At 34.9% G+C, this 26783-nt stretch overlaps 1 protein-coding gene across 1 annotated transcript; it reads left to right on the top strand.

Moving 5' to 3' along the window:
* The first annotated feature begins 23248 nt into the window (after positions 1–23248).
* Positions 23249–25221, top strand: LOC127080871 (uncharacterized). The gene is made up of 4 exons (XM_051021161.1): positions 23249–23375; positions 23478–24304; positions 24410–24781; positions 24925–25221. Exons 1-4 carry the CDS (start codon positions 23249–23251, stop codon positions 25219–25221), a joined length of 1623 nt encoding a protein of 540 aa, XP_050877118.1.
* The last annotated feature ends 1562 nt before the right edge of the window (positions 25222–26783 follow it).

The following is a 26783-nucleotide window of genomic DNA, read 5'->3' as shown; positions in this document are numbered from 1 at the left end:
TCTTCTTCTTCTTTTTCTTTTTGATCAATGAGTTGAAGGTTGATAAGTTAGCATTGATTAGGGAGACTTAATTTTCCTTAATTCAAATCTAATTCATCTTGATCAATTGATCAAGTGAATGGTTTTGCATTAAGGATAGGTTGTTTCCTAAATCATGCAAAAGACTTAAGCCAATACAAGATCATTTCTCTTCTTCTTTTTTTTGGCATGGCAAGTTGTTGGAACTTGGTTCACTAATCAAGACTTCTAACTTGTGTTGTTGCCTACATTATTATTGACCGGCCTCAGATAGTTGTGACTTCTACATAAGTTCAATTACGATTGCTTAACATAGCGCTAAATTTGCCTTATGGCACACTAACTACTAACATTAACCATTAACCATTAACATTTACTTTTTGCATTTTACATTAATGCAATTTACTATTCTTGCACATATTATTCATTTGCTTTTTCCTTTGCTCACTTGAGCACATGTTTATGCTAATTCCATTTGCCTTTTGCTCACTTGAGCGCATACTTGTGTATATACTATTGTGTTTGTGTTTTGTTTGATTGTTGTGAACCAAATGCAAAAATGGACAAAAGGACTTAGACTTTAGGACCTTCCCTATGCAAAATGGAGTCAAAGAGCAACTAGGCCTCATGCCTTTAGAGTGCTATAAATGTCAAAGAGCAACTAAGCCTCATGCCTTTAGAATGCTTAAGGCTTGAAGATGAACATTGAAAGGACCATATTCTAAACTCCCTCTTGTCCATTCTTTGATTGTTAATAGAACCTTTTGATGTGTGTGTTTCTTTGTGCTAGGGATTTCCACTTGAGCCAAATTGAGGAACCATTACCATGAGCTCCTAAGAGAGAGAGATTCAAGATACATTGAGGAACCTTCCAAGAGTTCATTTGATTGTTGTTTGCTTGAGTTTATGCTTATATGATTGCTTATTCCAAAGGGTGGAAGCTACTTGGATCATCCATATGATCTCAAGAGAGGAACTCCTTTTGTGGTTTTGTTTCTTATCCCTCACCTCTTGCATTGCTTAGGATCTTAGCCATTCTTCTTCTTCCCTCCACTCTAACCCAAGCCAAAACTTTTTGTGCAAACATTCAATACTTGTTTTCAACATTAGAAACCTAAGCCTTATGCTTTTGATTTTCAAACTTTCTTTTCTTAATACTCATTTTGAATTGAATCTCTAAGTCAACTTTGACCATATTTTGTATATACTTTTCATTGGTAAATATAACCCATTCAAATTTCTTTTGTGGTTTCAATGGCCACTCTCTTAATCAAAACTTTTTCATAACCTTTAGTTATTAGGTTTGAGTTATCCTTGTGGTAGATGTAATACTCACCTATATCCTTAGTGATGGACAATGAGTCTTCCATGCTTATTATAGGGTTAACCCCTCACTAGCATGTTGAAGCTATCCTCACATGGTGGATTTGTGGTTTTAGGTTGAGTTTTCTCCCTTGGATAACAAAAGACCTTAAGGCTTTTGGACCAATCAGTTCACCAACTCATTTTGAGATTTTTACCCCGAACTACGAGGTTTTGATCCTAATCTTTTTTAAGATGGTACGTAGGCAATGGGTTTATCCATCCAAACACAAAATGTAAATAATCTTGTATATTCTTTTCTCATCTCTTCAATCATGTTTGCACAAACAAATTTTCACAAAAAACAACAACCTTACAACAAGTATGAAAAGGGCTCCCTAGGAGTACCTAGGATGTTTTGGGTGCCTAACACCTTCCCATTGCATAACCAACCCCCTTACCCAGATCTCTGACTCTCTTTTACTAGTTTTTGATTTGATAAAACTTTTAGGTTTTTGTTCGCTTTCTAACCATTCCTTTGGATAAATAGAAGTGTGGTGGCGACTCAACTTGTATAATTTACCTGGGATTTAGTCAATATCTCTAATGGTAACGAATACCCCGCTACACTGGGGATGGAGGATAAAAGGTTAAGTGTTAAGTTTTCCAGTCGGAAAAAAAATAGAGGACGAAGATGGTTATTAATTGTTAAGGTTTGTGTAGCAGCGAAGAGGAAGAGAAAGCACTTATGTGTTTTTTCTATTTTGAGAGAAGAGATAACCTTTTTAGTTTTTAGTGAAAAGAGAGAGTGATTTGGTAAAAATAAAAAAGAAGAAGGAATTTATGAGTGGATTGTATCGGTGGTTCCCAAGCTTCACGTGAATGTCACCCCCTTGGAAGCTTATTTTTTAACTTTTCTTTTCAGAGAGAAGAGTGGGTATAAGGTGGTAGGGGTCTTAGGTGTCATGTGAGAGAGGAAGGAGTTTATCTTCTCTTTTTTCTTTCCATTTTTTTCCTTTTAACTTGAAAGAGAGAAAGTCGTTGGGGGAAAATATGTATTTAGTTGTGTGGACCTTCGTGTTGTCAAAATGTGAGTGGATATGAATGAATATGCACTGCATCTCTTTCCTTTCCAACGAATAGAGAGAGTCATTGGAAAAATATAGACCATATCTATTGATGATTTCCCTGTGTGAACAGTGAAGGAGAAGAGTGGTCCAAAACGCAACGGAATTTAAAATTTCTCCTTTAGTGATCCTTATGAATGAGCATGATCAATGATAGAATCGTTACCTCTTGTGGCGATTGTAACCTTTGATGCAGATCTACGGAACGATCACGAACTTTGAACGATGACAACGCCTCTACTCAGTCCACACTGTTGATTCTAAGTGTTGGCAGCAATTTTGGTAAAACAAAGAGTGTTCACAAGATGTCATGTGTGATGTCTTAACATGAGATATCCTATGTACCTGTTGGAGTTAAAGAACATATGCAAGCAGGATTGTTTTAGAATGCCACATAAAATGACAAGGCTTCTGATATTGGATGTACCTGCTGGAGCTTAGATGAAAGACATGTTCATGCAGGATTGTTTCAGATGACATGCACAATGTCATGACATCTGATATGGATGTACCTTCTATAAAAGGAAATTGGATTATGCAGGATTTTTTCCAGGATGTCAGACCCGATGTCATGACATCCTGTACACAGAACATTCAGTATGAATGTCTGGTGTTTTGTGATTGCACAATTAATGGCAATCTTTGGATGATTGAAGATATGGCTAGCTGGCGCATTCAATCATGGATTACAACCAGATTTACTTATTTTCCAAGGAGATCTCTACAGCTGTTATAAAAAGATTTGATTGGAAAATAGATTTAGGGTTTTCAAGATGTCCAAGCCCAGTAGAATGCTTCTATAAAAAGGGACTTAGAAAACCTGTTTGAACACACAACCAATACTGAGCGAAAATAATGTAGAATTAGGGGTGTGTGTGAGGTAAACCTCCCAACCTGTGGGAAGGTTACCAGGTGTTTCTCAGTGCTCGAAAGCATGAGATTATTTGTTACTTAAAGCCTGTAGGTAAGAGTTTGTTATGGTCTTGAACGAAGCTGTGAAGCAAGTTCAAGTTGTTTAAGCATTACATTGTAATTGTAGTGATAGGAATGGAAACTGACGGTTTCTATCTAGGAGTTCCTAGGTATAGATTGCATTGGGTAGGGATTAAGTGAAGAGTTGTAAACGGGGGAGTTTAACTCTGAATTAATACTGCTGATAGTGGATCTTCTTCCTGGCTTGGTATGCCCTCAGAGTAGGTGATGTTGTACCGAACTGGGTTAACAATTACTTGTGTTTTTACCTTTTGCACGTTATAATTCTGTCTGTTATAAAATAAGGTCAACCTGTAATGTTGTAACAGGTGATGTTCAAATCAATGTTGAGACATCATGCTGATAACTGTGCAGGGTCAACAGAAGTAAGTGCTATGTTTGATCTCTGTTGTGTCTTTGTACCAGATGGACAGAACTGGGTGTTCTTCCATTCTATGGTGATATAGTATCAGATGTTTTGACATCTATGAATGTGTGCATATCAGTATTGGGTTTTAATTTGTATAATTATCTTGCTGTATTAGTAACAATGTTGGATCAGATGTCATGACTTGGAGTAGAACATCTGAACTCTGACTACACCAGAATTTCAATTGGTATCAGTGCAGGCATCCTGTTCTGTTTCTGGATGAGATCCATGGGTGATACTTTCTGGTATCTTGCAAGGAGTTATGTTAGTACTGATGCTGGAACCTGTGGAAGGTTCTGTGATTTCCCTGAATAGTCCCTTGAAGTAGGTGGATGGACTATTCATTACAGGAACTGTGTGTACTTGTCTCTGGAGGTTGACAATTGGCCTTTGTGTGGGACAGCTCTGCTAGTATTGAATCATATTCAATCTTGGTATGATCTTGGAGGCTGATATGGAGAAGTGTGTGTTCATAGGTTGAGTTGTATTATGATTTCCGCTGCATAATACCTGGCAAAACTCAAACTCTGATGTAGTTTCCCCTCATGTGGATGAAAGGCTGTTGTATTTAAGATTGCATCATAATCTACTAAAGATGTCAAAGATACTTGAGTCTCCTCAAGTCCACTCATCATGACGTTCTCACTTCAGGATTGTAAGAATCACCTGATCACTGATTCTTTTACTCTCTTGGGTAGTGTATATGAAGACCTTGAAGACTTTCAAGGAGGGTTTTGTTCCAAGGAGGTGGAACTAATGTTCTATGTGATGTTAGAACATGTTGTTCAACAAGTATGCAGCTACTGGTTGAAGAGCAGATGTGTTTAGGTGTCAAATAAAGGGATACGTTTGTTTGGAACCTACTCCTGACCTGGAAGAGGAGACATCTGTGTGTGCTAAGTTGACAAGGGTAGGGTCAACTGTATGTGTGCTCAAGAAGGTCACTTTTAGACGTCTGATCTCTAGAAGTGAAGCTGGTTGAGATGTGACATGGTGCAATTTCCTGCTGTCTGTCTTATTCCCATAGATTGATCAGGATTGGATAGTTGTTCCCTGAAGTACTATGTTGTGTTGGAAGACAAGTCCCCTGGATGTTAGAAGTCAATACTGGGGTAACCTGATTGATATGTCATTTGAGAAGATTGGGACCATGAATCTAGTTATTCAAACACCACACTCAGAAGTGACAGTTCTTTCTAGGAGTGAGAATATGAAGATTCAGAGATTGGTTGAGGTAGTATGCTCTGGCAATGCATAGCTACTATTGATGGGTGTTGTTTTCTTTCACCAGTACTTATGGTCAGCTGGAGTCTGATTGGTGTGATTGGAGTATGTATAGGTATAACTCATAGAGTTAATTGCCACCGATAGGGGTGATGTATGTCATGTTGAGACATTTGTGGATATTGGTGTGAAGTTTCCATGATTGTTAATTTGAGGGGGAGTTTTGGTTAACCTCCTCACGTTTGGTCAGCCTAGGGTCTGGTTGGCTGTTGACCTGTGTCACATGGGTTCTGGTTGTTGGGTGACACATTTGCAAGGTAGGATTCATCCCTCTCATTCCTAAGGGTGAATCTAATCTGGAAAGATTCTCAAAACTGTTGAGGTGCTTGCAAGCAGAAGATGTTGACACAAGAAGAGTATTCTCAAAGTATTCTTATGGTGGAAGTATCTGAAAGGAAAATTGGGAAAGGATTTAAGATCAATGTCTACTTGTGCCAAGTACAAGTATTTAATTGATTATCCTTGGAGCTCAAGATAACTGATGTTTTTTAAAGATGTTGGAACATCTCGTCTTCAAGACCCTGTGCAGAATCACAGGAAGGATAGTACATTGGTTTATGATCTATCACTTTGGTGGCAGCAAAAGCATATGATCTCTGAAAAGGTTTCCTGGCAAGAAACATGTTCAGCCTTGGTATGTACAAGAAGAAGAAAATATCATAGTCCTGATGGTGGTTACTTGGATCAGTTTACTTCTGATCTAAGTAAGGAAGTGCATTAGCTAATGCACACTGTGGAGTCAAGAACAAGTGGCAGCAGTCTTGACATCATGGAAATAGCTTTACTTTAGGAAGTGGAATCCTTGGTATAGCTGAAGGGGTAGTTTCTAACTGGTCCTTCTGAAGACTCATGCATCAGAGTGTCTGATGTCTTTGGAGAAGAAGCAGGGATTCATCAAGGAGTGAGCTTGGATGACTTAACTGCAAACCTGCGGGATGGAGGATGTTTACTCAAACTTGGTTCCACAATCAAGTCTATGAGAACATTGAACTCTTGTTCTGTGAAGGGAGGAAGTTCTTTCAAGTGGCAGAAGAAGGAGTTGAATTCAACAGCTAGATGTTAAAACACAATGTTGTGACATTTGGTTCAACATCAGAATCTTAGTTGGTAAAGTGGCACATCAACTTAAGATAGAAGGGTCTACTGAGTTGTAGATTGGGTACTTCAAAAAGATCGTTCTCATTGCAGTTCTTTGGAGTTGCTGGTTGGAGAGGATGTTACATGTTCATGTCTTAGAGAATCTAAGTTTTGTTTAACATGTAGCTTGAAGTTCAAGTCTCACTTGGAAGGTCAGAATATCTTTGGGAGAAGTCTGATAAACGTGGAGAGGTCAAAAAGTGGCATTTGACTTTTTCATATGAGGATTCATGAAGGAGGTAATCAACCAGTGGCATTTGGTCTATCTCAGAAGTGAGTTCGAAGAATCAAGATAATCAACATATGGCAGCTGATTATTCTTGAGGAAAGTCTAAGACAAATTACTTTGAGCAGAAAAGTAGTAAGTTGAAGACAAAATGAGGTGTTTTCTATTCATCTCTTGGAGCTTGTGGTAGGAGGTCTGAGCTATTTATGGAAGATTATCCCTTGTAATGGGATGAGAGTGTATATGTCCCAATTTGTGTCTGGTTTCTTTTGGATCAAGCTGGTGACTCAATGATATCTGAAGATTATCAGATGGTGTTTTTATCAATGTTTTGAGGTTTAGTGGAGGAGTTTGTGGTGAATATCCCAGAGGATATTTCTGACAAGAATAACAAAGAATTCTGCAAGGTCTTTGTGAGAAGAAGGGATGTAAGGTTCTCCTCAACTATAATAAATAAGTTCCTAGGAAGAGGGACAGAAGGAGCTGTTGAGTTAGAAGCCACAGACAATGAACTTTGTAGGACAATCACTGCTGGTCAAGTCAAAGAACGGCCAAGAAAGAAGCATGACACTGCTGAGAGAATAATTGATTTGGAGGAAGAGAGTTCAGAAGAGGAAGATGACACCTTGGTTCATCACTTGAAACCAAGTGTTGCAAAGAAAATGAAAACCAGGAAAAGCAAGATTGTGGCTGAGATGTTGACAGCTAGAACTAGTAGAAAGGCTGTTGTTGTAGGTCCTTCTAAATCATGGAGTAAAGTAGAGGTTCAGAAGAGTAAAATCAGAGAAAGCTTTGATTCTGAAGATGATGTCGAAGACGATGTCCCAGACATCTCACCTGCTAAAAGGCAAATTGTTAGAAAGTCTCCAGCTAAGGTTGCAGCTGTGCATTTGGACAACATTTCCTTCCATCTGGAAGATGGTGAAGCCAAGGAGTCAGATGCCCATACCTCAAGTAAGAGGTCTAATTCTCAAGATCAATCTAGTGGCAGTTCTGAATCTGAAAGTGAAGAAGATGCTACCTCCTCAGACTAAGTTGTGGTGATGGTCCCCATGTTATGATAACATGTGTGTTGTTCTGGATGCTGTTATGACTGTTTTGGAAGCTTGGTTGTTTTGTTGAAATGTTTGTATTTTGTGGAAGTCCTTACTGATGCCTTGATGTAAGATTTGGGCTCTTAATGAGTTCCATGGACTTCTCATTATCTCAGCTGTCACAGCTGTGTATGATGATAGTTTGTATCTCCTAACAAGTATGTTTTAACATTTTTAATGTTATAACATTTGTTGTGACATTCTCTGCTAGGCTAATTGACATTTATTTTGTCTAATTGGTCACCTTTGGTCAATTTTGACTAAAAAGGGGGAGAAGTGTTTATGTGGAGAGCTGCAGTGCTGATGTAGCTAGCTAGGCTAAGCAGATGAAAGCTGATGATGTTAAATAGAATGATGTTCTATGATGTTCTGTTCTAAGATGTTGGAGGAGATGTCTGATGTAAGACAGAATGTCTGATGTAAGACATAATGGTGTTCTGCTCTGGGATGTTGAAGAAGTTGTCAGAAGGAAATTCTGAATGTTAACATGTTGAAGGAGATTCTGAATGTTAACATGTTGAAGCAGATGTCAGAATGACATTCTGGCTGGTACAGGTACTGGAGTTACATTAGTTGTTTTTGATGAATGCACAGATTAAGGGGGAGAAGAAGTACCCTGGTGCATTATGCATTTGTGTGTCTTACTAGTTGCATCCATAACTAGTAATTCTGATTGTTGCACAAATTTAGGGGGAGGAGAAGTACCCTTGTGCATGTGTGCATTACTAGTAGCCATAGCTAGTAATTGTTTTGCTTCTGCTGCTGATTAAACTACTGTTAAGTTGTTTAAACTGCTGATAGTTTGCCTTGTGAACAAAAAGGACAAATATATGTTTTAGCCAAAATTTGCCAAAGGGAGAGTTTGTTGATTCTAAGTGTTGGCAACAATTTTGGTAAAACAAAGAGTGTTCACAAGATGTCATGTGTGATATCTTAACATGAGATATCTTATGTACCTGTTGGAGTTAAAGAACATATGCAAGCAGGATTGTTTTAGAATGCCACATAAAATGACAAGGCTTCTAATATTGGATGTACCTGCTGGAGCTTAGATGAAAGACATGTTCATGCAGGATTATTTCAGATGACATGCACAATGTCATGACATCTGATATGGTTGTACCTGCTATAAAAGGAAATTGGATTATGCAGGATTTTTTCCAGGATGTCAGACCCGATGTCATGACATCCTGTACACAGAATATTCAGTATGAATGTCTGGTGTTTTGTGATTGCACAATTAATGGCAATATTTGGATGATTGAAGATATGGCTAGCTGGCGCATTCAATCATGGATTACAACCAGATTTACTTATTTTCCAAGGAGATCTCTACAGCTGTTATAAAAAGATTTGATTGGAAAATAGATTTAGGGTTTTCAAGATGTCCAAGCCCAGTAGAATGCTTCTATAAAAAGGGACTTAGAAAACCTGTTTGAACACACAACCAATACTGAGCGAAAATAATGTAGAATTAGGGGTGTGTGAGGTAAACCTCCCAACCTGTGGGAAGGTTACCAGGTGTTTCTCAGTGCTCGAAAGCATGAGATTATTTGTTACTTAAAGCCTGTAGGTAAGAGTTTGTTATGGTCTTGAACGAAGCTGTGAAGCAAGTTCAAGTTGCTTAAGCATTACATTGTAATTGTAGTGATAGGAATGGAAACTGACGGTTTCTATCTAGGAGTTCCTAGGTATAGATTGCATTGGGTAGGGATTAAGTGAAGAGTTGTAAACGGGGGAGTTTAACTCTGAATTAATACTGCTGATAGTGGATCTTCTTCCTGGCTTGGTATGCCCTCAGAGTAGGTGATGTTGCACCGAACTGGGTTAACAATTACTTGTGTTTTTACCTTCTGCACGTTATAATTCTGTCTGTTATAAAATAAGGTCAACCTGTAATGTTGTAACAGGTGATGTTCAAATCAATGTTGAGACATCATGCTGATAACTGTGCAGGGTCAACAGAAGTAAGTGCTATGTTTGATCTCTGCTGTGTCTTTGTACCAGATGGACAGAACTGGGTGTTCTTCCATTCTATGGTGATATAGTAGCAGATGTCTTGACATCTATGAATGTGTGCATATCAGTACTGGGTTTTAATTTGTATAACTGTCTTGTTGTATTAGTATTAATGTTGGATCAGATGTCATGACTTGGAGTAGAACATCTTAACTCTGACTACACTAGAATTTCACACACGAACGGATTCCTTCAATCTCAGTGCTAGCTGCTACGAATGAAGGCTTTGAGTGAGAGAGAGAGAAACGAAATTGCAACTGCACAAATGCTTCTACACAAGGGTTCTATTTATAGTACCACTTGTTTGGGCTGCAAGCTAAAAATCCCACTCAAGTGTATGTGGTCCATATCTTATAATATGCCAAAATCACTTACGCTCGTGGTACCTTACCATATTTCGTATTCTACTTAAGTACATCGTACCTTACGATGTTCTACAATTCACTTAAGGGTACCGTACATTACGGTATTCCTTAGTTACTCTATCTCTCATCAATCCGTCCTTTTGTGTGTGACCCTGTAGGTTTTCATGGCATTGGCAATTATATTAACTCACGTATTTAACATGATAAACAGTGAGCGATATCTAGCAACACATCACTGCTACCGAAGACACGAAAATGTCATGTGATCTGACAAATCCTTTTGTGATAATACTTATGTGTACAATTACCCTTTTGCCCTTATGTCTATATTGAACACAAGGCCTAGACCGTGTCATCCTTGTCCAGTTCAATATTGGGCCCATAGACATTTATCCTGTTACGCAGGATGGGTAAATTCCATCTAGGTTACTCATGTCCCTTAGCATGCTTCGTGGAGTACCCATCAACTGTCTTTATGATCATCCAGTTACGGACAATGTTTGATCAACAATAAGGCACTCAACTCTACATCTAAGGTCCATAGTGGTTTCAGGCCGAAGGGTGGTATACACCATTATCACCATGAGAATAACTTATGACACTTTGCATAACATTCTATATAGTATTCTCATAGCGAGTCAATCCAGTATAAATATTACTCTTAATATTCATACCTATGTTTAAGACTTGATAACTCCTTATCCATGATCCATGAGATGTGATCATCAGTCTATATACATAATAGTCTTAATGCTTTAATGTTATCCCACTTCACAATAAAGCTCGACTATGGATACTTTAAGAATAATGTCCTTATGTTTAATGTGATCTCATGATTAAGTCACACTTGATACATTAAACGAACTATCTATTCTAGGGACTTTATTAGACAAACATAATAAAGAAAAAGCCTTTTATTATTAATAAATAATTCGATACAAACACCAAAAGTATTGGCCTCTAGGGCTTACACCAATAAATAGTGCCTCCCAGCAAGTGTATTCTTAGCCAAGTAAAATCCATGTGACACATTTTCCTTTCCTCCTCTTTAATTTGTTATTTTTTACATTTTTTATGAAATTGAGAGAGGGATACCCATGGGCGGCGTGTGATAGGTCCATTTTTCTCCAATTTCAAATATATTAGCCTAACATGTAACTATCCAAATATTTTTGTTTTTATTTTTCCTTTATTTAAAAAAATGGGAGAGGTGTCAAGCTCCAAGTGAATTTGATCGGGAGCCCTTGATTAATTCAATCTAGTGGCCAACAATTAACACAATAGTAACAATTAGGGTTTCAAAAACTAATGCATTTCCATAATTACCCTTGAGCTAAAAAATGATCAAAATGAGTTTTAAATTTAAAATGAAAAAAAATTCAAATCTTTTTAATAAAAAAAATAAAAGAAAACAGACGCGTAAAACAGAAAAATAAAGATCAAATTTTGTAGTAAGAAGTGTTTGGTGGAAAAGGCTCAAACATATCAAAATGTGATCGCCTAAAGGTTGGAAAAATTAAACTAAGCACACCATGTTAAACTACATGTAATGTAGATCAATAAAGCAGGCATTCGCAGGCCAAAACCTAAAAAACTATTCAATGATTTTACGCACGATTAAAAAATCGATTCAACTGATCTGTCTATAAACCCGAAATTATATTCTAAGCAAAACAAAATAAGGTTGGATGCATGAAACTATGAAATGTCCAGACAAAATTGGGATATGGCAGTTATCCCTATTTAATTACCTTGAACCCGAAGGTATGAACGACAACGATCTTCGTAAATTCGTGGCGGAAGATAACTAAATACAAAAATACCTCAAATATTGTCCTTTGAAATGCAGAGGTGAAATGCGCTGAAGTTAGGAAATGATTTTATTGGAAAAGATTTGTGTCATAACCCAATTTTGACCCTGAATCGCCAAATCAATGCATTCATCGAATCATTAACGTCATATGCATATCTTAACATGCATTTTGTCTCGCACAATGTCCAAATTGTCAGTCAGAATATTTTTTTGGATTTACAGACAGACCGGTCAAACTGAATTTCAACAGTGCATAAAATCAATGGACGAAAATTTTCAAAATCGAGCCGGCAGACGTCAACTATATTAATCTACATTTCGTGTAGTTTAATTTGGCGTGCTCTTTTTATTTGTTGACTACTATTTCGGTCGTATTTTGATCAGTGTCAGCCTTTTTACCAGTTAAAACTTAATTCAAAATTAAATCAAATAATGTATATTTCGGAGAAGTTTATTTCCCGAAGTTCATGTTAGTGCAGTCAATTTATTTTTTAGGATATTTTTCGCCCGACTTTTATTTATTTTTAGTCTTTTTATTTTTGCATTTTTGTCAATGTGTCTAGAAAAATTAAATAGAATTATTGGTGTTTTCTAATATTTTTATTTTAGTTATTTTTTAGTATTTAATTTTGTCTCTAAAATAAACACCAAGGGCATTTGTTGATTTTTCAAAATTATTAAAAACCCTAAGCTAACTTGTATATATATTGGTGATGCTGAGAGTGGAAGGAGAAAAAAGAACCAATCGGCATGTATCAGTAAATTTCGATACAAAAGGTAAAGCATGTGATAATTCTTCCTTTACGGTGCCTTCTTGTTTTTTTTATTATATGTTAATGTTTGTTCTTTTTAGTTGCAGTTATATATATATATATATATATATATATATATATATATATATATATATATATATATATATATATATATATATATATATATATATATATATATATATATATTTGTGTATTGTTAACAATCTTTGTTTATTTATGTCTTGGTAATATTATTCGGATCGAATCATATTGATACGTTGTTTGCATATTAGTATGCATGATGCGTGGCATTTGTGTTAGTTCGATTCGGTTGCGATGATCGCATTCTTGCATTAGTAACATTGTTTTTTTTTTGCCTAGCACATTTAAATTTACTTTGACTTTAATTTTCTTTTTTAATAAATTTAGATCCACGCGATTTTGATCAATATTGTGATGATCATGTTAAGCATAGCAAGCTATTGGTTGACTTAACGGCTTAAGTGCGATGTTTTTAATTTATTATCGTTGCATTTCGATCTTGTACACACGTCTGATGGTTTAGCATAGTGGCGATCGCTTTTTTGTGCGCTTGCCAATTCGCGTTTCGATATGCAAGTTTGTGCGTTAATTTGATTTTTATTATATTATTGTTTCTTGATTTGACTTGCGATGACCGCTTACACGTTAGTAATTGGTTTTTTTTTATTATTATTGGTATTAAGAATAACGATCCAATGTTTTTATATTTAGATCAGATTTAATTTCTTGTGATAGTCTTTGCACGTCTTCGGGTACGCGGTTTTGATTGGCGTTTTTGCGTCATGATTTTAATCCGTGCATTTTTATTTTTACTTTACTTTTCCCGAATCATTTGTTGTGGATGTATGATGTAAATATTGTGTATGCTCTTATATTTTTTTAAATTTTTTTATCATTGTTGAATGCTTGTATGTACATTCGGTTGTTGTGGCGTTTGATTTACGCCTTGTGCTTGAGTTTGTGTCAATACACTTGAACTTGCACCCCTATGCGATCCAATTCGCATCCTTCGTGTTATCATTTGTACCCATCATATTTAACTATCGATTTCAATTCATTTCTAAATCACTTATCCAAAATCATTTTCAAAATCATTTTGCAATGCAAGTCAAAAGCTTGATCCAACGTCAAGTTATTTTCAAAATTATCTCAAAAAAAAAAACCCATTTGAAACTTTTATTTTCAAATTGTTCCCACTATCTCAATTTATCAACCATCCACATTCAAATTATTTTTCAAACCCTAAAACCACTTCAACTTGTTTTTCATAACCATAAACAGTGCATTTTTCCAATAAAACTTCAAAATACTTAAAAATATTCAAAACACTTTTTTTTAATAAAGATGGAAACAAAACGGGCTGAATACCACAAGCTCCTGAGACTAGGATTCGAGATGAATATCTCGCTAATCCAAGTTCTCGCCATCGCCAAAAACACATCAACCACATTCAAACTTTTTTTCCTTTTGGTACAACCTAAAAAACCTTTTCCATAATGAAAGAAATTTTATCTTAAGATTATGCAAAATAATATTTCATCCACAACTGTTGAGTTGAGATAAGTGGTGTGAATGTGATTTGTAAATCCATTCAATGTGGTACAAACGTCTGCTCCTCACCTGTTTTGGGTAAAACAATGTTTTTCGTTGATTAATACAAGATAATATTATGCCTGATGCAGCACGGTTACTCCATGAACGGTCCTCCAAAAGAGGAAGCTTTAGAGCCTTTCATTTTTCATGACATTGATGCAGATAACCCAATTGTGGAGAAGATTAAGAAATCCTGGAAAACAATTGTTAGAAGGGGTAAGGAGTTTGGAAATAGGAATGTCCTTGTGAAAGAGCCTTACACTCGTTGGGTAAGAGACAAAGTTCAAGTGGTTAAGCTCCCATTTCCATTTGATCCCTCTATTTTTCCTCCAATTCTCGAGCCAGAACCTATACTACCTGAAGACGTTGAGAAGCTAAATGCTAAAATTAAGGAGCTTAAATTAGAAAACTCCAATTTACGGCTTAAGCTTAATCAAACTACTTTGGAAAATGAAATTCTGAAGGACGAACGTCAAGAGAAGGACTGAGATCTTGAAGCTAGCAACAAGAGAGCAAGAACATTAGAAGACAAGAAAGATGAGCTTGACGATATTCTCATAGGTATGAAATCAATGTTCAAAACCAAGAGTGAGGAGCTCAAAAAAGCCCACCGCAAAATTCAAGAGTTGGACAAATTGTTGGAGAGGTCTCTTGTGGAGAGGAGAGAAGTTAGACTCGACTATCAAGCTCAAATTCGTGAAGAGTGGGTAGAAGGTGGTAGGGGTCTTAGGTGTCCATAGTGGTTTCAGGCCGAAGGGTGGTATCCACCATTATCACCATGAGAATAACTTATGACACTTTGCATAACATTCTATATAGTATTCTCATAGCGGGTCAATCCAGTATAAATATTACTCTTAATATTCATACATATGTTTAAGACTTGATAACTCCTTATCCATGATCCATGAGATGTGATCATCAGTCTATATACATAATAGTCTTAATGCTTTAATGTTATCCCACTTCACAATAAAGCTCGACTATGGATACTTTAAGAATAGTGTCCTTATGTTTAATGTGATCTCATGATTAAGTCACACTTGATACATTAAACGGACTATCTATTCTAGGGACTTTATTAGACAAACATAATAAAGAAAAAGCCTTTTATTATTAATAAATAATTCGACACAAGCACCAAAAGTATTGGCCTCTAGGGCTTACACCAATAAATAGTGCCTCCCAGCAAGTGTATTCTCAGCCAAGTAAAATCCATGTGACACATTTTCCTTTCCTCCTCTTTAATTTGTTATTTTTTACATTTTTTATGAAATTGAGAGAGGGATACCCATGGGCGGCGTGTGATAGGTCCATTTTTCCCCAATTTCAAATATATTAGCCTAACATGTAATTATCCCAATATTTTTATTTTTATTTTTCCTTTATTTAAAAAAATGAGAGAGGTGTCATGATCCAAGTGAATTTGATCAGGAGCCCTTGATTAATTCAATCTAATCGCCAACAATTAACACAATAGTAACAATTAGGGTTTCAAAAACTAATGCATTTCCATAATTACCCTTGAGCTAAAAAATGATCAAAATGAGTTTTAAATTTAAAATGAAATAAAATTCAAATCCTTTTAATAAAAAAAATAAAAGAAAACAGACGCGAAAATGCTCGATAAAATAAAACGAATGCATTGAAATAATCTACGTGAAATTTACTTCCGTAAAACAGAAAAATAAAGATCAAATTTTGTAGTAAGAAGTGTTTGGTTGAAAAGGCTCAAACATATCAAAATGTGATCGCCTAAAGGTGCGAAAAATTAAACTAAGCACACCATGTTAAACTACATGTAATGTAGATCAATAAAGCAGGCATTCGCAGGCAAAAACCTAAAAAACTATTTAATGATTTTACGCACGGTTAAAAAATCGATTCAACCGATCTGTCTATAAACCCGAAATTATATTTTAAGCAAAACAAAATAAGGTTGGATGCTCACTATGAAATGTCCAGACAAAATTGGGATATGGCAGTTATCCCTATTTAATTACCTTGAACCCGAAGGTATGAACGACAACGATCTTCGTAAATTCGTGGCGGAACATAACTAAATACAAAAATACCTCAAATATTGTCCTTTGAAATGCAGAGGTGAAATGCGCTGAAATTAGGAAATGATTTTATTGGAAAAGATATGTGTCATAACTCAATTTTGACCCAGAATCACCAAATCAATGCATTCATCGAATCATTAACGTCATATGCATATCTTAACATGCATTTTGTCTCGCACAATGTCCAAATTGTCAGTCTGAATATTTTTTTGGATTTACAGACAGACCGATCAAACTGAATTTCAACTGTGCATAAAATCAATGGACGAAAAATTTCAAAATCGAGCCGGCAGACGTCAATTACATTAATCTACATTTCGTGTAGTTTAATTTGGCATGCTCGTTTTATTTGTTGACTACTATTTCGGTCGTATTTTGATAAGTGTGAGCCTTTTTACCAGTTAAAATTTAATTCAAAATTAAATCAAATAATGTATATTTCGGAGAAGTTTATTTCCCGAAGTTCATGTTGGTGCAGTCAATTTATTTTTTAGGAAATTTTTCGCCCGACTTTTATTTATTTTTAGACTTTTTATTTTTGCATTTTTGTCAAAGTGTCTAGAAAAATTAAATAGAATTATTGGTGTTTTATAATATTTTTATTTTAGTTATTTTTTAGTATTTAATTTTGTCTCTAAAATAAACACCAAGGGCATTTGCTGATTTTCAAAATTACTAAAAACCCTAAGCTAACTTGTATATATATTGGTGATGCTGAGAGTGGAAGGAGAAAAAAGAACAAATCAGTAAATTTTGATACAAAAGGTAAAGCATGTGATAATTCTTCCTTTACGGTGCCTTCTTGTTTTTTTATTATATGTTACTGTTTGTTCTTTTTAGTTGCAGTTTAATATATATATATATATATATATATATATATATATATATATATATATATATATTATATATATATATATATATATATATATATATATATATATATATATATATATATATATATATATATATATAATATATATATATATATATATATTATATATATATATATATATATATATATATATATATATAAATATATACATATATACATATCTATATATATATATATATAAATATATACATATATACATATCTATATATATATATATACATACATATATATATATATATATATATATAATATATATATAAATATATACATATATACATATCTATATATATATATACATATATATATATATATATACATATCTATATATATATATATATATATATATATATATATATATATATATATATATATATATATAATATATATATATATATATATATATATATATATATATATAATATATATATATATATATATATATATGTATGTATATATATTTCTGTTATGTTAACAATGTTTGTTTATTTATGTCTTGGTTATATTGTTCGGATCGAATCATGTTGATACGTTGTTTGCATATTGGTATGCATGATACGTGATATTTGTGTTAGTTCGATTCGGTTGCGATGATCGCATTCTTGCGTTAGTAACATTGTTTTTTTTTTCTTAGCACATTTAAATTTAGTTTGACTTTAATTTTCTTTTTTAATAAATTTAGATCCACGCGATTTTGATCCATATTGCGATGATCACGTTAAGCGTAGCAAGCTATTGGTTGACTTAACGGTTTATGTGAGAGAGGAAGGAGTTTATCTTCTCTTTTTTCTTTCCATTTTTCCTTTTAACTTGAAAGAGAGAAAGTCGTTGGGGGAAAATATGTATTTAGTTGTGTGGACCTACGTGTTGTCAAAATGTGAGTGGATATCAATGAATATGCACTGCATCTCTTTCCTTTCAAACGAATAGAGAGATTCGTTGGGAAAATATAGACCGCCTCTATTGATGATTTCCCTGCATGAATAGTGCCTCCCAGCAAGTGTATTCCCAGCCAAGTAAAATCCATGTGACACACTTTCCTTTCCTCCTCTTTAATTTGTTGTTTTTTACATTTTTTTATGGAATTGAGATAGGGGTACCCATTGGTGGCGTGTGATAGGTCCATTTTTCTCCAATTTCAAATATATTAGCCTAACATGTAACTATCCCAATCTTTTTATTCTTATTTTTCCTTTATTTAAAAAAAATGAGAGAGGTGTCATGATCCAAGTGAATTTGATCGGGAGCCCTTGATTAATTTAATCCAATGGCCAACAATTAACATAATAGTAACAATTAGGGTTTCAAAAACTAATGCATTTCCATAATTACCCTTGAGCTAAAAAATGATCAAAATGAGTTTTAAATTTAAAATGAAATAAAATTCAAATCTCTTTAATAAAAAAAAAACACAGGCGCGAAAATGCTCAAAAAAATAAAACGAATGCATTGAAATAATCTACGTGAAATTTACTTCCGTAAAACAGACAAATAAGGATCAAATTTTGTAGTAAGAAGTGTGTAGTTGAAAAGGCTCAAACATATCAAAATGTGATCGCCCAAAGGTGCAAAAATATAAACTAAGCACACCAGATTAAACTACGTGTAATGTAGATCAATAAAGCAGGCATTCGCAGGCCAAAACCTAAAAAACTATTCAATGATTTTACGCACGGTTAAAAAATTGATTCAACTGATCTGTCTATAAACTGGAAATTATATTCTAAGCAAAACAAAATAAGGTTCGATGCATGAAACTATGAAATGTCCAAACAAAATTGGGATATGCCAGTTGCCCCTATTTAATTACCTTGAACCCGAAGGTATGAACGACAACGGTCTTCGTATATTCGTGGCGGAAGATAATTAAATACAAAAATACCTCAAATATTTTGTTTGAAATGCAGAGGTGAAATGCACTGAAGTTAGGAAATGATTTTATTAGAAAAGATATGTGTCATACCCCAATTTTGATCCTGAATTGCCAAATCAATGCATTCATCGAATCAATAACGTCATATACATATCTTAACATGCATTTTGTCTCGCACAATGTCCAAATTGTCAGTCAGAATATTTTTTTGGATTTACAAACATAACGGTCAAACTGAATCTCAACTGTGCATAAAATCAATGGACGAAAAATTTCAAAATCGAGCCTGGAGACGTCAATTATATTAATCTACATTTCGTGTAGTTTAATTTGGCGTGCTCGTTTTATTTGTTAACTACTATTTCGGTCATATTTTTATCAGTGTAAGCCTTTTTACCGGATAAAATTTATTTCAAAATTAAATCAAATGATGTATATTTCGGAGAAGTTTATTTCATGATGTTCATGTTAGTGCAGTCAATTTTATTTTGGGACATTTTTGCGCCCGACTTTTATTTATTTGTAGTCTTTTTATTTTTGCATTTTTGTCAAAGTGTCTAGAAAAATCAAATAGAATTATTGGTGTATTATTATATTTTTGTCTAGAAAAATCAAATAGAATTATTGGTGTATTATTATATTTTTATCTTAGTTATTTTTTAGTATTAAATTTTATTTAGTTTTAATTAATACTATTTAATTTTGTCTCTAAAATAAACACCAAGGATATTTGTTAATTTTCAAAATTATTAAAAACCCTAAACTAACTTGTATATATATTGGTGATGTTGAGAGTGGAAGGAGAAAAAAGAACCAAACGGCACCTATCAGTAAATTTCAATACAAAAGGTAAAGCATGTGATAGTTCTTCCTTTACGGTGTCTTCTTGTTTTTTTTATTATGTGTTACTGTTTGTTCTTATTAGTTGCAGTTTATAAATAAATAAATATATATATATATATATATATATATATATATATATATATATATAATATATATATATATATATATATATATATATTTATATATATATATATATATATATATATATATATATATATATATATATATATATATATATATATATATGGAAGAGGATTGTCTCCCGTGTAAGTTAAACGGGAGAGAGAGAGCAATGTAAATGCGTACCGTTAGATTCTCATCCACCTCTCATTTCTTTATTTTTTTAATATTTTATTTCTCTACCTCTCTTCAATCACTAGTTCACATTTCACTAAACCAAAACTTGAGAGAGAGAGAGAAAAATTGGAGAGAATCCTCTCCCATATATATATATATATATATATATATATATATATATATATATATATATATATATAATATATATATATATATATATATATGTTAACAATGTTTGTTTATTTATGTCTTGGATATATTGTTCGGATCGAATCATGTTGATATGCTGTTTGCATATTGGTATGCATGATGCGTGACATATGTGTTAGTTCGATCTGGTTGCGATGATCGCATTCTTGCGTTAGTAACATTGTTGTTTTTTTGCTTAGCACATTTAAATTTACTTTGACTTTAATTTTCTTTTTTAATAAATTTAGATCCACGCGATTTTGATCCATATTGCGATGATCACGTTAAGCGTAGCAAGCTATTGGTTGACTTAACGGCGTATGTGCGATGTTTTTAATTGATTATCGCTGCGTTTCGATCTTGTACACGCGTCTGATGGTTTAGCATAGTGGCGATCCGCTTTTTTGTGCGCTTGCCAATTCGCCTTTCGATTTGCAACTTTATGCGTTAATTTGATTTTTATTATATTATTGTGTCTTGATTCGACTTGCAATGACCGCTTATACGTTAGTAATTGGTTTTATTATTATTATTATTGGTGTTAAGAATAACGATTCAACGTTGTTATGCTTAGATCAGATTTATTTTGTTGTGATAGTTTTTGCACGTCTTCGCGTACGCGATTTGAATTAGCGTTTTTGCGTCATGATTTTAATCTGTGCATTTTTATTTTTACTTTACTTTTCCGAATCATTTATTATGGATGTATGATGTAGATATTGTGTATGCTCTGATATTTTTTTAATTTTTTATCATTGTTGAATGCTTGTATGTACATTCGGTTCTTGTGGTGTTTGATTTACGCCTTGTGCTTGAGTTTGTGTCAATACACTTGAACTTGCACCCCTATGGATCCAATTCGCATCCTTCGCGTTATCATTTGTACCCATCATATTTAACTATCGATTTCAATTCATTTCTAATCACTTACCCAAAATCATTTTCAAAATCATTTTGCAATGCAAGTCAAAAGCTTGATCCAACGTCAAGCTATTTTCAAAATTATCTCCACAAAAAAACCATTTGAAACTTTTATTTTCAAACTATTCTCACTATCTCAATTTACCAACCATCCACATTCAAATCATTTTTCAAACCTTAAAACCACTTCAACTTTTTTTTCATAACCATAAACAAACCTTGATCAGCATCGAGTGCATTTTCCCAATAAAACTTCAAAATACTTAAAAATATCCAAAACACTTTTTTTTAATAAAGATGGAAACAAAACGGGGTGAATACCACGAGCTCCTGAGACTAGGATTCGAGATGAATATCTCGCTAATCCAAGCTCTCGCCATCGCCAAAAACACATCAAACTCATTCAAACCTTTTTGCCTTTTAGTACAACCTAAAAAACCTTTTCCAAAACGAAAGACATTTTATCTTAAGATTATGCAAAATAATATTTCATCCACAACTGTTGAGTTGAGATAAGTGGTGTGAATGTGATTCGTAAATTCATTCAATGTGGTACAAATGTCTGCTCGTCACCTGTTTTGGGTAAAACAATGTTTTCCGTCGATTAATACAAGATAACTTTCGCTAAAATTGACCAACAAATAAACTTTTTTTACCTAGAACAACGTATGTTTTGAATTCTCTTTTGAGATACGTAGGAGCATGATTGTGAAATCTTGTCAGGCCCACTAATAAAAAATAAACCTTTTGTCATCTTTTTCCCCTCTTAATAACTCGAGAAGCCTAAATTATAAACAAACACTAGCACGCACAACTAACCAAACAGTTCTTGTTGAGTACAACAGACGTGAGGGGTGCTAATACCTTCCCCTGGCGTAACTGACTCCGGAACCCTGATATTGGTTGTGATGACCATAACCTTGTCCTTGTTTTAAGGGTTTTATTCGACATTTCCCTTTCCCTCTATGGGAAAAAATAAATATTGATGAGACTCTATTAAGCCCATCCTGTGAGTGTGCGCATGCGCTTTACGGGGTCATTCTCATTTTTTGAGGTACGATATATGGCGACTCTGCTGGGGACTCTCCCATCCCTAAGTGAGTCATACCTAGTTAGGCTATTGTGTGTTCTTATGTTTGTTTACTTTTGTGGGTTTTTCTTTACCTTATGTTTTCATTATTGTTATATTGTTATATGGATCTATTGGATCATTGGTACTTGGATATCTGATTGCAAAACCTTGAGGTAAAGACTTTGTACCCGAGTCTTGAGTGGAAACATAAGATAGGATGATGATTGTGTAGTGCAGACACGCGAGGTGAACACCTCGTAAGGATCGTCATGATAACCTCACTTAGAATAGATCCTTTTGAAAGTGTTGTTGCGTGGGGTGAATACCTTGTTAGCTTCGATGTTTTCCAAGGGGTCCATGACTCTAACGACCTTTTAGAACTTTGACCCTTTTTGGCCAACTAAGAATGATGGCTGCGTAGTATGGATTCACGAGGTGAATACCCCGTTAGGATCGATACGAAAACCTCACTTAGAATAGATTCTCACGAAGAAGTTGGTGCGCGGAAAGAATTTATTGTAAGCGTCAAACATACTTGTGAATCCATGACTATGAGAACCATGTCTAGAACCAAAGTTGATGGTTACGTAGTATGGATTCGTGATGTAAATACCTTGATAGGATCGATATGAAAAGCTTACCTAGAATATATTCCCTTGAAAAAGTTTATGCGCGGCAAGAATTTTACGTAAGCGTCAAACATTCTTATGGATCCGTGACTCTGGGGTCCTTTGTAATAGCCTTAGATCATACCCAGTGAGAATCCTTTTTTGGAAAGCAGTCAGATTCATCTGTTACCTCAAACCTTTGAACCTGTATTAAAAAAACATTGCATTTCATCTACATTCATTGCATATGCATAGAAAGCAAAGCTCTTAATCTTCTTCTGTTTGTTTCAGGGATCTAAGTCATTTGCAAGAGAAAATGAATCCTGAAAGAAGAATCACATTTCAATACAAATACAAGAAAGTGGCCCTTAACAGTTTGAAGAAGTTGAGTGCCAAAGTGATCAAGCTCACTGAATTCGTGGATGATTATGGGAGAATCCTGGGTATTTTTAATGAAAAGTGAGCTTGATTCATTTCCAAAGTGACTATATCTCAATTCTACGACCCAACTCTGTGTTGTTTCATCTTTTCTGACTTCCAATTAGCTCCTACTTTGGAAGAGTTTGAGATAACTTTAGGCCAAAATTTGAGGGACCATGATTCATTTCCCAAGATTGATGAAGGTATCACTGCCAAGAGAATAGCTTCAATTTTGGGTATGGATGTCCAATTGGTTATAAGTAATTGGGATAAGAAGGGAGTCTTCAATGGTTTTTCTAGATGGTTTTTGGAAGAACAAGTTGTGAAGTTGGAGAAAGCTGGAAAAGGGAAAGCATTCCATGTCATTCTAGCCCTATTGGTTTATGGGATAGTATTGTTTCTAAATCTTGACAATTTTGTGGTTCATGTGGCCATAAAAATCTTCCTATTTGGTAATCCAATACCTTTTATCCTATGTGATATATACTACGCCCTCCATGAGCATCATGAGAAGAAAGGGGGAACCCATTTATGTGGCAAAATGTTGTTGCATGCTTGGTTTAGATATCACATGCCCGAAAACGGACCTTACACCTCTAAAACAATTAAACTCTCTCTGAACTTAGCTTCCCTTGCTACCAGCCATGTCAAATGGTATATCAGAGATTGGGAGACCCCAAATATTATTGTTAGCATTGAAGACTTTCCTAATGTACTTTTGATATGGACTAGGGGTTGCATCAACTACAACCATATGTTATGCATGATGCAACACGGTTACTCCATGAACGAACCTCCAAAAGTGGAAGCTTTAGAGCCTTTCATTTTTCATGACATTGATGCAGACAACCCAATTGTGAAGAAGATTAAGAAATCCTGGAAAACAATTGTTAGAAGGGGCAAGGAGTTTGGAAATAAGAATGTCCTTGTGAAAGAGCCTTACACTCATCGGGTAAGAGAGGGAGTTCAAGTGGTTAAGCTCCCATTTCCATTTTATCCCTCTATTTTTCCTCCAATTCTTGAGCCATAACCTATACTACCTGAAAAAGTTGAGAAGCTCAATGCCAAAATTAAGGAGCTTAAATTAAAAAAGTCTGATTTACGGCTTAAGCTTAATCAAGCGACTTTGGAAAATGAAAATCTGAAGGATGAACGTCAAGAGAAGGACCGAGATCTTGAAGCTATCAACAAGAGAGCAAGAACATTAGAAGACAAGAAGGATGAGCTTGATGATATTCTCATAGGTAAGAAATCTGTTTTCAAAACCAAGAATGAGGAGCTCAAAAAAGCCCACCTCAAAATTCAAGAGTTGGACAAATTGTTGGAGAGGTCTCTTGTGGAGAAGAGAGAAGTTAGACTCGATTATGAAGCTCAAATTTGTAAAATCAGAGACAATCTCAAGAAGTGCAAAGGTAAGTTGTCTCGTGAGGTCCTTCGGAAAGAGGAAGCTGAGAGGAATTGTCTCTGCCTCGAGTACCAGTTGGGATAAGCTAATAGAAGGATTGCAGGTTTGGAAAACCAAGAAGGTGATGCAGGTTACATGCTCTTGAAGAATGATTGTGTGTATTGGAGGGGGTGTATAGAGAGGATAGAGTGTCCCTAGACGAAGATCAGCATGTCATTAAGAAGCTCCTAGACTTGTATGTTGAATGGAATGGCAAGTTTTTCAACTTGGCTAGATTTGCTAACCTCAACATGCTGGAACTTCCAGAGAAACTCCAAGAAGTTGATTGGAGCATGTGTCCAGAGAACAGACCTCCTCAGGTTTTCAACTTTGTCAAGTTTTTCAAGCGAATGGTGAAAGAGCTCACCATCGATCTTGCTACGATCAAAAGGGCTGAGATGGAGATTAAGTTCATGTGTACTTGAATTTGAATCACTTGTTCTTGAATTTGAATCACTTGTACTTTAATTTGAATTTAAATTACTTGTATTTGATGTTAAACTTGAATTAAGGAAAGTTGTCATTTTGGATTTCATTTAGTGTTATATTTATTCGAAAAGCTTGCAAATAAAATGTTCTAACATTGCTGAAATAAAATAAAAAAGATAACTAGGAGCTTTGCACAAAAATGCATCCATACATGCATCCATGCTATTCTTCCAATAATATCTCATTCCTTTGTCTTCTTCCATTTCCACATTGAGTCCTCATCACCATTACAACACCATAGTTGGCGCTCGACACAGAATGGAAGAACAAGAAAAAGAGTTGGAAAGAGTCAGCTCGGAACTTGAGGACCTGGGAGGGAGCGTGGGTCAAATCATGGAGATGATGCAAGTCATCAGAGCCAATATGTACATATAAACAACAATCATTTCAGAGATCACTGGTTCAACCCTTGAACCCCAACCAGCAAGGACGAGACCTTCTACATTGCCTCCTTTTGGTCGTCCTTATGGATTCACACCTCAACCTGAAGTAGTCCTCGGTGTAGTGAAATCTACTCAACAAATTGTTCCTCTACAATTAGCAATTGGGCTCACCCTTTGGTTCGTACATTTGCACCTCTGATCGTTTATACACGTGTTCAACCTTACTTCGAAGATCAACAGCATGATCCAAAAATGTCTGATGAAGAAGAAGAAAGGCATCAAAGATATAAAGGGTATTAAAGATAATTTTCATATTCTTGAGAAGAGACTGAGGGCAATGGAAGGTGACCAAATTTTTGGTGATGCCGCTAGGGAGATGTGCCTAGTGCCTAGTCTTGTAATTCCTGTGAAATTCAAGACTCCCGACTTTGATAAATATGAAGGCCATACATGTACTAAGAGCCATCTTGTTATGTATTACCGAAAAATGGATGCCCATGTTGAAGACGATAAGCTCATGATCCACTTCTTTCAAGACAGTTTGAAGGGTGCCCCCTCTAAGTGATACTTAAGCCTCGATCAGGGTCGTATCTGGTGCTTCCAAGACTTGTCGATGCTTTCATAAAGCATTACAAATACAACATGGATATGGATCCAGACATAAGACAACTATGGAATATGTCTCCAAAAGACAACGAGTCATTCAAAGAGTATGCTCAATGTTAGAGAGAGATGGCCTCTCACATTGAACCACCTTTGGCAGAAAAAGAGTTAGCCGATTGGTTTATGGATATTGTACAACCAATATTCTATGAGAGGTTGGTGGGCCGTGTGTCTGCAAGTTTTTCTGACTTTGTAGCTGCAGGAATTAAAGTTGAACTTGGTTTGAAGAATGGAAAGATGAGCAGTGTTGCTGGAACTTCAAACAACAACAATGCTAAGAAGTTTCCCGAATATTTTATGAAAAAAAGGAAGGAGAGACGAATGTTGTGTCGTCCATTCGAGGAAGGAGTCAATCATGGAGAAAGCAACAACGATAATTCACTCAACAATAACCAGCATACCCTGTGCAGTATGTTCAGCAACCATATGTGGAAGCAATTAGGACAACTTTT

Source organism: Lathyrus oleraceus, chromosome 5 (genome assembly GCF_024323335.1).
Source record: "Lathyrus oleraceus cultivar Zhongwan6 chromosome 5, CAAS_Psat_ZW6_1.0, whole genome shotgun sequence".
Taxonomy (NCBI): Eukaryota; Viridiplantae; Streptophyta; class Magnoliopsida; order Fabales; family Fabaceae; genus Lathyrus; species Lathyrus oleraceus.
Note: the sequence above shows the minus strand (reverse complement) of the source record. Positions and strands in the feature narration are given on the sequence as shown.

Bases quoted from the DNA above. Each gene is read 5' to 3' on its own strand.
- LOC127080871 (XM_051021161.1), top strand. From the start codon at position 23,249: ATGAATCCTGAAAGAAGAATCACATTTCAATACAAATACAAGAAAGTG. The intron at 23,376-23,477 runs GTATTTTTAATG...ACTTCCAATTAG, and splicing joins TGATTATGGGAGAATCCTGG to CTCCTACTTTGGAAGAGTTT. The intron at 24,782-24,924 runs GTCCTTCGGAAA...TGTGTATTGGAG, and splicing joins AAGGTAAGTTGTCTCGTGAG to GGGGTGTATAGAGAGGATAG.